Source organism: Bufo gargarizans, chromosome 3 (genome assembly GCF_014858855.1).
Source record: "Bufo gargarizans isolate SCDJY-AF-19 chromosome 3, ASM1485885v1, whole genome shotgun sequence".
Taxonomy (NCBI): Eukaryota; Metazoa; Chordata; class Amphibia; order Anura; family Bufonidae; genus Bufo; species Bufo gargarizans.
This window is the reverse complement of record NC_058082.1, coordinates 427,449,481-427,462,535: the sequence shown is the minus strand read 5'-3', so window position 1 is coordinate 427,462,535 and position 13,055 is coordinate 427,449,481. Positions and strand designations below refer to the sequence as shown.

At 41.0% G+C, this 13,055-nt stretch overlaps 1 protein-coding gene across 7 annotated transcripts in view; it reads left to right on the top strand.

Moving 5' to 3' along the window:
* LOC122932114 (bile acid receptor-like) overlaps positions 1-12,664 on the top strand; it is a 158,005-nt gene extending 145,341 nt beyond the window's left edge. For all 7 annotated transcript variants that reach the window (XM_044286351.1, XM_044286348.1, XM_044286347.1 and 4 more), the window contains 4 exons: positions 1,902-2,027; positions 2,987-3,103; positions 10,408-10,521; positions 10,634-12,664. In XM_044286351.1, coding sequence (XP_044142286.1) covers positions 1,902-2,027; positions 2,987-3,103; positions 10,408-10,521; positions 10,634-10,872 — 596 coding nt within the window. In that variant the 3' untranslated portion in view covers positions 10,873-12,664. The remainder of the gene's footprint in view (positions 1-1,901; positions 2,028-2,986; positions 3,104-10,407; positions 10,522-10,633) is intronic.
* Positions 12,665-13,055: the final 391 nt, after the last annotated feature.

Here is a 13,055-nt window from a genome sequence, read left to right as displayed (position 1 = left end):
TACTCTGCTATCCTGGGGTGGGATGCAGTATTGCGCAGGAGAGTTAGTTCTGTGCTAGACGGTCCGGGGGACACAATGGTCCCTGGCAAGTGAAACCCTTCTGGTTGGGGGGAACAGTGCAATAAACCAGCCGCCGAGGCAACTCTATCTTTAATTCACTGGCATAACTTCTGTAGTTTTAGGGTTAGGTCCACCATAGGGACAGGCTACCGGACGGGTCGCCTTTTCCAAGGCGAGTGCTCCGTGTAGATAGGTAGTAGCATAATAGCCCCCTTCACCTTTGGTAGGACTATACAGGATTTACTCCATTGCTCCGTCTACGCGGCCTCACAGTGAATGCACCTATTCCCGCACGGCATGATCCAAGTGTCTCCTGCCTCCTGTATCCAAGGACCTCTCCCACTATCTACAAAGGGTCTGGTAAGACTGTTTGCGTCTTCCCGGACAGAACTGATTTTTTGTCTATACCAGCCAGGCACCATTCAGTTGGTCATTTATGTGTATGTATGTCTATTATGTGTAGTGAGTTTTATTATTCTGATAGCGTTGATCTCATTAAAAGTTAAATTTTAAATAAGCATACTCCCCCCTCCCGCATTAGGGGCCCATTGTCTACCCTCCTCTAAACAGTAACATCCACAGATCCCCCTCCCCGACGCTCACAGGAGAACGTTTATAAACTAATCAGTAACTTTATTCATTGCTAATCTCTTTACTGGATACCTCACTCTGTCTTATCTCCGGTAACAGCAAGCAGGCGGCGCTCACTCACTGACGTCACACGCCTGCTCCTCCCACTAGGCGGCGCAGGCGCGTGACGTCAGTGAGTGAGCGCCGCCCACTCTGCCTGCTATTACCGGAGCTAAGAAAGAGTAAGGTATCCAGTAAAGAGATTAGCAATGATTAAAGGTAAAGTTACTGATTAGTTTATAAATGTTCTCCTGTGAGCGGCGTGGCCCTGTATATTCTAACCCCCAGGCAAGCGTCCCTGTCACCATGGGAACGCCCGGGGGTTAGAATATACCAACGGATTTGAGTTTTCACAATCTCACTGAGATCGTGAAAACTCAATGATTTACTGTCAGTCCCTCCCTCCTCCTCCTCATCTGTTCTCATTGATGGTCAGCGGCAGCCGCGCACAGTGGGGAGGGAGTGACTCCCTCCTTCTTCACTGTGCCGGCTCAGGAGAACATGGTGCGCACAGAGAGCGCGATCATATCGCGGTCTGGCGATATAGGCGATATGGACAAAATCCATATCGTGGCACAAATTTATATCGCATATCACCTATATCACCCACCCCTTGCTGGCCGTGTACTTTCCACAAAATGCGGACCGCAAAACACTTGTGATTGTGTGAATGGACCCAAACACAATAAATAGGAAGGGTGTCCCCATACTTTTGACCTACGATTAACATGTGACTGAAGACTATATTGTAAATCTATATATATGAATAACATCATGTTTTCTCACGTCTGCAAGTTTTGGTGCATTTCAGGACATCCTAAAACTTGAGATCCTCTTATCCACTTCTTTCCTCACAATGGAATGCATTTATGTTTGCAGTATATGTATTGTATCAGGGGCATAGCTATAGTGGAAGCAGGAAAAGTGGCTGCTTTGGGGCTGGAACTTAGAAAGGGTCCAACCAGAAGGAGGACTAAAATATTTTATTGTTAGGGCCCCCTCAACAGTATTATAAGATTACTTTATATATAGCAACACTGTATGAAACAGATGGAGTGACTGGGATGCAGAGGAGGGGGTTGAAAAGTAGTAAAGTAGTTGCTGGAGGGGGGGGGGGGGATTCCTTTAAAAAATGTATCGTACCTTAGAAGACTGCATATAAATATTTTTTGCTGATATTCTGTAATTAATATATCCTACTTTATTTCCAGGGTTTGAAATTCTGGACCATGATGATCAAATTGCTCTTCTAAAGGGATCCACTGTTGAAGCACTGTTTTTACGTTCTGCACAAACATACAATCAACAAGCAACAGGGTGCTCACAGCTAGATAATGGTAATTCACCTTGTAGTTTATCTTTCTTATTAGATCCAGGTAGGTTTTTATTAAATGGCTGCTGCAATGGCAACAACAGACTACCAGTAAGACTAGCAGCTCAATAGTCACATTGCGGGGATTATCCTCAATTATGACCATATGCACTAACAGTCAGTGCAAGCAGTTCTGCAGGGCCAAGCTCAGTCCACTATAAAGTAGACCGAACTGTCTGCTTCCGATGCCGGTGCTATTGAACAGCTAATCGTGGAATTACGCATGTTGGCTCCCCACCGATCAGCTTGTGATAGCCTATCCTGAGTACTGACTATCACTTAGAAAAGGTGGACAACCCCTTCAACGTGTGGTAAAATTTTGATGGAAGTGTACCTTTAATTTTGAATATTTTCATAACTTTTGGTGCTTGAAAGTCATTTACAAGGCAGTATTGTTTTGCATAAGGCTAGTTGCACATTAGCATTTAGGATCCGGCAGGCTGATCCTTGCAGGAAAAGCCTGTCGGATCTCTCTGCATTCTGGCATTGCTAGAAGCTTAAACGTCCCTGTCCGACCCTATTAACTATAATGTGGACTGTCAGAGATCTGGCCGTATTCTGCCTAATATGAACGCAGCAGTTTTCTTCTGGCAGATTCTTGAAATAGTTGCTGAAATGGGGCGGGATCTCTGCCGATCCCCATTATAGTTAATGGGGCTGGATGGGGAAGTTCAAGCTTCCGGCAATACTGAAATGCAAGGGATCCTAAGGCTACTTTTACACTGGATTCATTGACAATGAATGGGGACAAAACCAAAGCGTTTTTTCCCAGTATTGAGACCCTATGACGGATCTCAATACCGGAAAATATTAACCCTAGTGTGAAAGTAGCCTAAGCTGTATAAACTAACACTGTTTTTGACTATTATCAATCTATTTTATCTTAAAAGATTAAAGAATATCAATACAAATATTATTTTCTAGGGCTTGCAAAATATCAGAGCCACTCAGGAGAATACTACCACATTCAGGATTTTGACAGATGTCCTCTATATTCTCTTGAACCCAATCCTCAGCAAAATACTCAAACATTTAATACAGGTATGGTTGTCTATTTTTGGAATCTTCAAGCTTATACCCATTTATGTGCAACAACGATTTTAAAATCTATCAAGCATTAACCCTTAGAATATCTGAGGTTTTTTCGTTTTCATTTTTCTTCCCCATTTTCCTTGAGTCATAACTTTTTTATATTTCTGGTCAGATAGCTGTATGAGGGCTTATTTCTTGCAAGACAGGTTGTAGTTTCTAGTGCCACCATTAATTAATGGTATAAAATGTATTGGGAAGTGGTAAATAAAAAATCCAAATGGGGTGGAATTAGAAAAAAAAAAAAGAAATTAGTCGTGGTGATACCTATGGTGTTTATATTTATTGTTATTAGGTATTTATTTTTTCATTATATGGAAAGGGGGTGATTTAAACTTTAATATTTTTTTATTTTTTATATATTTTTTTACCTTAAAATTTTTTTTTTTTTTTTTTTATCCTGGCCTGACAGCTGGTGGCCAAAATAAGAATTGCAGCATGAACACTTTCAGCCTAGTCAGAGAGCTTCCGGGTTTTTGTGCATTTAGATACTGTGATCTTATTTAGTCATGGCGTTTAAAGCATTTGCCGTATTTTTCACCCCATAAGTGTCACATCTGTGACAGGTCCCAGAAGGTCTGAAAGATTATTTACGCATTAGTGATCTGACAGCCTCTTTTGGTTTCATTTTGTCTGTGTGTTGCTGGTATGTCCACTCCTCCTGTTCAGGTGTGGATTATGTGACCTTTACCTCACCCTATTTAGTCTGACTTTTCCCATCACTCCTTGCTTGGGATAGCTTCATTTGGTCTTGGAAGAGCTGGAGTGTGATTCGCGTTGAAGTCCTGTTCATCCTTTATCCTCTGAAGTTAAGTGTTCTGCTTGGCGTGTTTTGTATTCCCCCCGGTTGTTTACTTGGCCTCAGTGAGACGCTAGTTCCTTCACCAGCGTCTCTGCCCTGTCATTATCTTTAGGGCATCTGAGGGTCACCAGGGTTTTCTAGGTTCCCGTGTATGGGTATCTTCACCATCGAGAGGTGCCCATACGGATAGGAGTTACGGCCAGGAGCAGGGTTTTATAGGTGGCGACCCTTTTCCTTCCCTAGCGGTGAGGCCTAGTGTCTTTCCCCTTTCTTCTTGATTGTCTTTTGGTGTTCTCCCCTACTACATCCGTGACAATAGGATGCACTTTTTTCCCAAAAAAAATGGCAGTGTGTCTTATGGGGCAAATGCTGCCATTTTTACATCGCTAACGCTGATACATCGCTGGCTACAATGCTGCACAGCGCAGAAATGTATCAGCGGGGAGGGAGGAGGGTCTGGAGGCCGACAACTTGCGGCGGGACCCGGTGCAGTCACTGTACTCTTACACCGGGCCCTGCCACTCACAGTAGTATACATATCTAAACAGTAATCCTTAACCTTAAGTAACTTTAAATCAGCGCTATCCTGTTTACTACCTTACAATCAAGCTCCGGTAACAGGCAGAGCGGGCGGAGGTGTTACGTCACTCCCACTTTATGAATGAAGCAGGCGCGTGACGTGTTATGGGAGCTGGATTGTAAGGTAGTGTCATCCAAAGATCCCCCTCCCCAAAACAGTGTCATCCACAGACCCCCCTCCTCAAAACAGTGCCAATCCCCTCCTGATAACAGTGCCATCCACAGATCCCACATAACAGTACCATCCACAGATCCCCCATAATAGTGCCATCCACAGACCCCCCATAACAGTGTCATCCACAGATCGCCACCTCAACAGTGTCATCCACAGATCGCCACCACAACAGTGTCATCCACAGATCGCCACCACAACAGTGTCATCCACAGATCGCCACCACAACAGTGTCATCCACAGATCGCCACCACAACAGTGTCATCCACAGATCGCCACCACAACAGTGTCATCCACAGACCACCATTAGTTCAAAGCCCACCAAAAGCTCACCTTTTGGTTCAAAATATTATTTTTCTTATTTTCCTCCTCAAATACCTTATGGGCAGGTGCGTCTTATATGGCGAAAATACTGTAATTACAGCGATCGGCATTATTGCCGGTCACGGTAATTAGCCACAGGTCTCTGCTGTTGGACACATAAGAAATCTGCTGACCATGTTTACACATTGCTCCAGTGCCGTACATGTACAGCGCTGGTATTGAATGGGTTAATGAGGTTTCTCTATAAAAGTGTTATATGGCATGTTAATGAATATAAATCCATTCTGCTCTTGGGAATCATTAGGGTTCCAGTGGCTGGTCCCCCAGCAACTAGCCATGTTATCAAACATTTTTGTGAGAAAATTCCTATATGCACATGTATTTTATTTTATGTAATCTGACTGTGGAACTGCCAAAGATAGCTAAGCTGGTAAATGTCAATTGTAAGATAACCCTACAAACTATGTCATATGTTTATAGTAGGTGTCTATAAAATAGACCCACTATAAAGTATTCTCAGTGGTCTCATTTATCTGTATACTGTTTACTGAGTATGCCTTGTTGTATTTAATATAAGATTTAACTTTTATTCTTATTATTTAAAATAAGTGTGAGACAGCTGAGTTTAGTGAAACTGCTGCGTTATTTTGATTAGAGAAGGGAGGGACCATTTATATAGTACAGGTTAAGGGTGCTATGCCTGTCTTAACGGTCAATTGTATATAGAGGAGGAGCCCAGTCAATTTTACTAGAAGTCCCTATATCTTTACACTTATTTTAAATAATAAGAATAAAAGTTAAATCTTATATTAAATACAACAAGGCATACTCAGTAAACAGTATACAGATAACCCTACAAAGTTGCAAGGTGAGGCCACCATGGATTGGAATTTCCAGCACACCCACAGATGCTCAATGGGAGTAAAATCTGAGGATTTGGAGGCCAGGCTAATACCTTGAATTTTTTGTCATGTTCCACAAAAAATTCCTGAACATGTTTCGCAGTGTGACAGGGCATTGTCACCTGCTGAAAGAGGCTACCATCACTAGGGAGTACTGTTTCCATTAAGGAGGAAGTATACTTGGTTTGCAAGGATATTTAGGTATGTGGTACATGTCAAAGTAACATCTGTATGGATGCCAGGAACCAAGGTTTTCCAGCAGAACACTGCATCAGAGCATTACAATGCCTCCAGCAGTTTGCCTTCTTCCCATACGGCTTCTGTCTACCATGTCTTTCCCATGTAAATTATACACATGTACTCAGCTGTCCATATGATGTAAAAGAAAATATGATTCATAAGACAAGGTCCCCATTTTCCATTGCTCTATGGTTCAGTTGCAGGTGTTTTCGGTGGTGGAAAGGTGTCAACATTGACACTCTGGTGTGGTGCTATGCAGCCCTGTGTATAGCAAGTAGTGTTTGCCATTTCGTCCACACTGAGTTGGCCACAAAAGTGTTCACAGCTTCAAAATAGTCAATTTCTAGCCTGGGAAGCACAGTGCTTCTATATACAGGTGGTTGTAGTGGCAATTAGATTTCTCTATCAATGTTCAAAAAGCGCTCAGGCATACTATAATAGGAGTCACTCGCTCCCATGCTGCAATACCTTCATAAGACCTGCACTTAGTAGAGTCTGGTTTTGCCTCTTAGTCATATCAGCGTTCCTGCTGTCACTGGTCAGACACCACATGCTCACCACTGCCGCAGCCGACAAGAACATCTCCCATAACCATGGCAGATGAGAACGGCCCTTTTCCCACTATCAGTCCTGAATGAAGGAATAAAAAATACACATACATATTATGAAAGAGCACTTGTCACATCCTCAAACAACGGCAGCTGTCTTAACTTGGCCGTAGCCACCACAGATTCTCCCTGTTTATCTCCTATGTCCCCCATTTCTGAGCAATTACTGTCATTAGATTTGGCCTCTAAGGTGCTTTTGAGGCCATCCACTGACAAGGGTGTGGGATCTCTAGTAGTAGTAGTAAACAAAGCGCTATGACACTGTCCACAACTTTCTCTGTAACTGCCACAGCTTCTAACAGAAGCTATGGCTGGTGACAGTTGAAGATTAAAACTGATCGAGAGTGACCACCTCAGTGGGGTGGACAATAAATAAAGAAAAGAACAAACAGCAGGTGGCGCTTTACAGCTACATTTTAAACATATACAAGACAAAGAAAACTGCAAAAGGAACGCACATCCAGTTATATAAAATGTATAATATAGTTTATTGAAGAAAAACACAAACAATTAAAAAATTGTATACAATAAATAGTGTGCCGGAAAAAATAAAACCAGGCACAGACAAAAGGCTCACCAAATTCCAGAAATAAGGACAGAGCATTATTATACATTTTATTAAATGGATCAGTGGCTATACTAAATTATATGCAATTACAAAAGTAAGGTGCAATTACAAAACCAGGTGCTGGTTTGAAAAAGGTAGAATATTTTTCATGGCACAACTCCCTTAACCCTTTAAGGACCCTGCCATATTTCACCTTAAGGACCAGCTAATTTTTTGCAAATCTGACATGTGTCACTTTATGTGGTGATAACTTTAAAATGCTTTTACTTATCCAGGCCATTCTGAGATTGTTTTCTCGTCACATATTGTACTTCATCACAATGGTAAAAATGAGTCAAAAAGATAGTAATACCTCCAAAATAGGTATTGCTTTAGATTTCCCATATGTCTACATGTTTGGATCATTTTGTGAATGCCATTTTATTTTTTGGGGACGTTAGAAGGCTTAGAAGTTTTGAAGCAAATCTTGAAATTTTTCAGAAAATTTCCAAAACCCACTTTTTAAGGACCAGTCCAGGTCTGAAGTCACTTTGTGAGGCTTACATAATAGAAACCACCCAAAAATTACCCCATTTTAGAAACTACACCCCTCAAGGTATACACAACTGATTTTATAAACCTTGTTAACCCTTTAGGTGTTCCACAAGAATTAATGGAAAATGGAGATGAAATTTCAGAATTTCACTTTTTGGGAAGATTTACATTTTTTTTTCCAGTAACAAAGCAGAGTTAACAGCCAAACAAAACTCAATATTTATGGCCCTGATTCCGTAGTTTACAAAAACACCCCATATGTGGTCGTAAACTGCTGTACGGGCACACAGCAGGTTACAGAAGAAAAGAAACATATGGTTTTTGGAAGGCAGATTTTTCTGGACTGGTTTTTTGAAACTATGTCCCATTTGAAGCCCCCCTGATGCACACTCCTAGAGTAGAAACTCCAAAAAAGTGACCCCATTTTGAAAACTAGGGGATAAGGTGGCAGTTTTGTTGATACTATTTTAGGGTACATATGATTTTTGGTTGCTCAATATTACACTTTTTGTGAGGCAAGTTAACACGAAATAGCTGTTTTGGCACCGGTTTTATCTTTGTTATTTACAACATTCATCTGACAGGTTAGATTACGTTGTATTTTATAGAGCAGGTTGTTATGGACGCGACAATACCATTTTATTTTATTTTTTTCAGTTTTACATAAAGCATTTTTGAAAAAAATAGATTTTTTTAGTGTTTATTTTTGGGCGACTGTCTTGTGTAGGGGCTCATTTTTTCAGGATGAGATGACGGTTTGATTGGTACTATTATAGGGTGCATATGACTTTTTGATCGCGTGCCATTACACTTTTTGTGATGTAAGGTTCCAAAAAAATGGCTTTTTTGACACTGGTTTTATTTTATTTGTTTTATGGTGTTCACCAGAAGGGTTAGGTCATGTCATATTTTTATAGAGCAGGCTATTACGGACGCGGAGAAACCTAAAATGTCAACTTTTTTTTATTTATCTAAGTTTTACACAATGATATAATTTTTGTAACAAAAAAAATCATGTTTTAGTGTCTCCATATTCTGAGAGCCTTAGTTATTTTTTGGCGATTGTCTTAGGTAGGGGCTAATTTTTTGCAGGATGAGGTGACAGATTGGTACTATTTTGGGGGGCATGTGCCTTTTTGATCGCTTGGTGTTACACTTTTAGTGATGTAAGGAGACAAAAGTTTTTGATATTTTTATAGACCCGATACGGAAGCGGCTATACCTAATATGTCTACTTTTCTTTTTTTCCCTATTTTTAACAATTTTTTTTTCTCCCTTTATTTTGGCAAAAGGATATTTTTATATTTTTTACTTGAAACTTTTAAAAGAAAATTAGGAAAACTTTATTTTTTTAACTTTATTTTTTGTCCTACTCTGGGACTTCAGCTTTTGGGGTTCTTTGGGGTTCTTTACAATGCATGACAATACTTCTGTATTGTCATGCACTGGCTGTAAGTGTATTACACACTGTAATACACTTACAGCCTTCCTGCCTGTGAGATCCAGGGGGCTGGATCTCACAGGCTCTCCCAGAAGGCAGCCACGATGCCTAAGGAAAGCATCGGGCTGCCTTCCATGCCATCGCTTCCACGTCACAGCAGCGCGGCGACCCGATGGCTGCTTCCTCCTTGCACGGACATCGCACGTGCCGCGGTCAGCGCTGATCGTGGGTGTGCAGGGGTTAACGATTTCACCGATGCCGGTGCATGCAGCAGGGATCCAGCTATCAGTGACTACCGGACCCCTGCCACTGATCGGGCGCAGCTCCTGCATGTATTTCTCTGGTCCTTAAGTCACGGCCAGAGATGACGTACATGTACGTCATAAGTACTTAAGGGGTTAAGAGGTGCCAATGTAACAAACTGATAATGTTATTCACTTCAAGTAAGTGGTCTACGGCTAGGCTTACACATTAAGGTTTTTTATGACGTTTTTTAAGCCAAAGTCAGGGGTGGATTCAAAATGAGGACAAGACTCTCGTTTATACGAGTCCTCAGAGCCATTCCTGACATTGGCTTAAAAAGGCGTCTTCAGTTCATGCATGTGGTTACAATAACTTTTGACAATAGTTTCAAATAACTTTCAGTTTCCACGGCCGATTGCAACCTTGTCCACTAGCGGTGGCCAATGGCTGTGCAAATCTGCCAGTTAACAGAGGTATTACCATCAGCTTGAGGCCTGGCATTATAATGTACTTGCAATTTGCATGCAGTCTATATTTGTTTAATCTAGTGTGTATTGTAGTGTTCTCCCTCAATGGAGTTCAATGTATGTTGCCCCCTTACATGCAGAATATGTCTGCTAGGCAAGACATTATGCACTTCTGGTCACTCAGCACCTCTTGAAATATCAGCGTTGTTGAGAGGAGACACCATGGAAGTTAGGTATGTAGACTTTTTGAGATGTAATGTAAAGCAGGTTTTTTGCCCATAGTAACCAATGAGACCACCATTTTTTTTTTGTTTGTTTTTTACTACACTGGAAAAATGAAAGCTACATTCATGAAATGCTGTGTTTTATGTTGCAGATCTCACAGAAGAATTTATTACTCCACTGTTCAACTTTTATAGAAGTATGGGCTCTCTTAATGTGACTGATGCAGAATATGCTCTACTCTCTGCAATAACTGTGTTCTTTTCAGGTGTGTAAATAAGATTTTTATCCTCTAATTCGTCCTTATGTCGGTGGAATTATAGCAATGGTATTATTATTGGATAAATATATTTTAAAAAGCATTTTTGTTTCGATAATAGATCGTCCGTTCTTGAAGAACAAAAATGGTGTTGAAAAACTGCAGGAGCCACTTCTCGTGATTTTACATAAATATTCAAAGATTTACCATCCAGAAGACCCACAACATTTTGCACGACTGATTGGACGCCTGACTGAGCTAAGGACCCTTAACCACAATCACTCAGAAGTACTATTATCTTGGAAAACCAGAGATACCAAGCATACCTCATTGCTTTATGGTGGTTGGGACTTCCACTAAGTTTTTCACTGAAACCATCATTTTAATCACCTAATTTATGGAAATGCATCTTTATGGAAATGCATCTGTTAAGATGTTGGACACTGTTTTGTGACATACAAAGCAAATGTGAAAGTGCCTCCACACTTCAACTGTCTGAATTTGTTTGTTTTTTACTCTTTGAAGTCATTCTGTTTCAATATGGCTGTCCAAAGAAGAGAAATCATACTAAATACAGATCAAACGGATATTGATTCAATCATAAAATTAATAGTAGCCCTAATTTATCATGATGGAACATGGACATTAAAATAATTGAGGGCACCAATTTCACTGTATGGGACCTGTGAAATGGGGGCTCATGTTAGAATTGCCCTCCTTCACGATGGGTGGTATGACGCTGCCTACAGCTCACTCTCTCCAAAGACAAACAAAAAAGAGGAACTGACTAAAATGTAATGCTGCCCTGCTTCTCTATTTGAGATGACAGACTGATCTAAGTCCCTTGTACTAGGATTGGTGGCATTGTAGAAACATAGTAATGGGAGGGCACTCCTCTAGATTTGTTTCTCGTAAACCTAGGCAGCGAGCTATGAGCATCACATTCTGGGTCAAGTGGATAGCAATAAGTGTCCATTCACACGTCCGTAGTGTATTGCGGATCCGCACTACATCGGCCCGGCACCCCCATAGAACTGCCTATTGTTGTCCGCTATTGTGGACAAGAATAGAACATGTTCTATTTTTTTTTTCCCGGAGCCGTGGACCGGAAGTTCGGGGCCCTGCTCTGGAAATGTGGATGCGGACAGCACACTGTGTGCTGTCGTCATCCATTCTTGCCCCTTAGAGAATGAATAGGTACGCATCCATTCCGGATTATTGTGGAACAGGTGTGGACGTCTGAATGGAGCCTAATGGAAAACTGCTGAAAAGATTTAATTATCATATATTAAAGATTTTTACATTGTATTACACACTTTCGATAGGAATCCAGTTTTGTATATCAGAATACCCCTTGAATACCAAGATCATACAGAAATTGTTAAATTGCAAATTATTATTCAGTGGATAGTGCAGAATGAAACACAAGAAATCTAAAAGTTTAGTACTGTAAATTTGGGTTTCCTCCTACGGCAGTGTGTTATGTATTTACATGTCAATTCACGAATATGGATGAACTTTAAGTATGAAAATTATAATACAATTTTCAAAAATACTTTTTTTTCAATTCTTATGGTTTTCAAGATCTCTGCTTTCTGTCACTCAATAGAAACCTTGATGATTTACTCCCAGAGGCCAAAAACCTGTCTGGGTCATGTGATAGACACACAAGTGCAAGGTCATTAATGGTATAGTAAAGTTACCAGGGATTTTTCTTCTAATAAGCCAGTCACCACTTAGATAAAACAAACTCCTACTGACTGACAGACAGCAGAAATCTTGAGAACCATGAGGAAGTGAAACTTACAGCATACTGAAATGCTGCATGAATTCAATTTTACATCACTACAGATAATGAACCTTGCTGAAACCTTCATACTCCTTCAAGGACTGAGGAATAAGGCATGGTTACGTATACCAGATTGTGCCTTTGGTAGCTCACTGCATTTTGAGGAAAACATTTTGGATTTTTTGCACATGAAACAACATCTAAACATCTGATTTCAAGTGACCCATAGGTTAATAAGAGCACGCACAAACTAATAAAAGTTAAATGAAAATGTATGTTTTAAGTTTTGGGTTACCAGCTATTTATTAAGTCATTTAAATGAACATGCACTTTAACCTTTCACCAGGATTTCACTTAATAAACTATTACCAGTACCTTATAGATTATCCTCATTGTGTTTCAATGCATTCTTGTGCAACTTTCCTGGGATGGATATTCATGAAAAAAAAGAGTTATAAAGTCCTCGTCTCCAGCTCCTGAAGTCAGACTAGAAGTCAAAGGGGTAGCCCTTCCCTCACTCCGGGCTGTAACTCCCCTGCCCTAACCCCGCCTCTAAGTAGTGTAACTGACACCCGGCTCAGTCGCCGGGACTGCACTTGTACAGACGGCGCATGCGCCGTCGGACTCGAGCGCGATCCTGTAACTGAATCACGCATGCGCCGTCCCCGGTGCCTGCCTGTCTTCTCTTCCTCATGCGCGATTCAGTTACAGGATCGTGCTCGAGTCCGACGGCGCATGCGCCGCCTGTACAAGC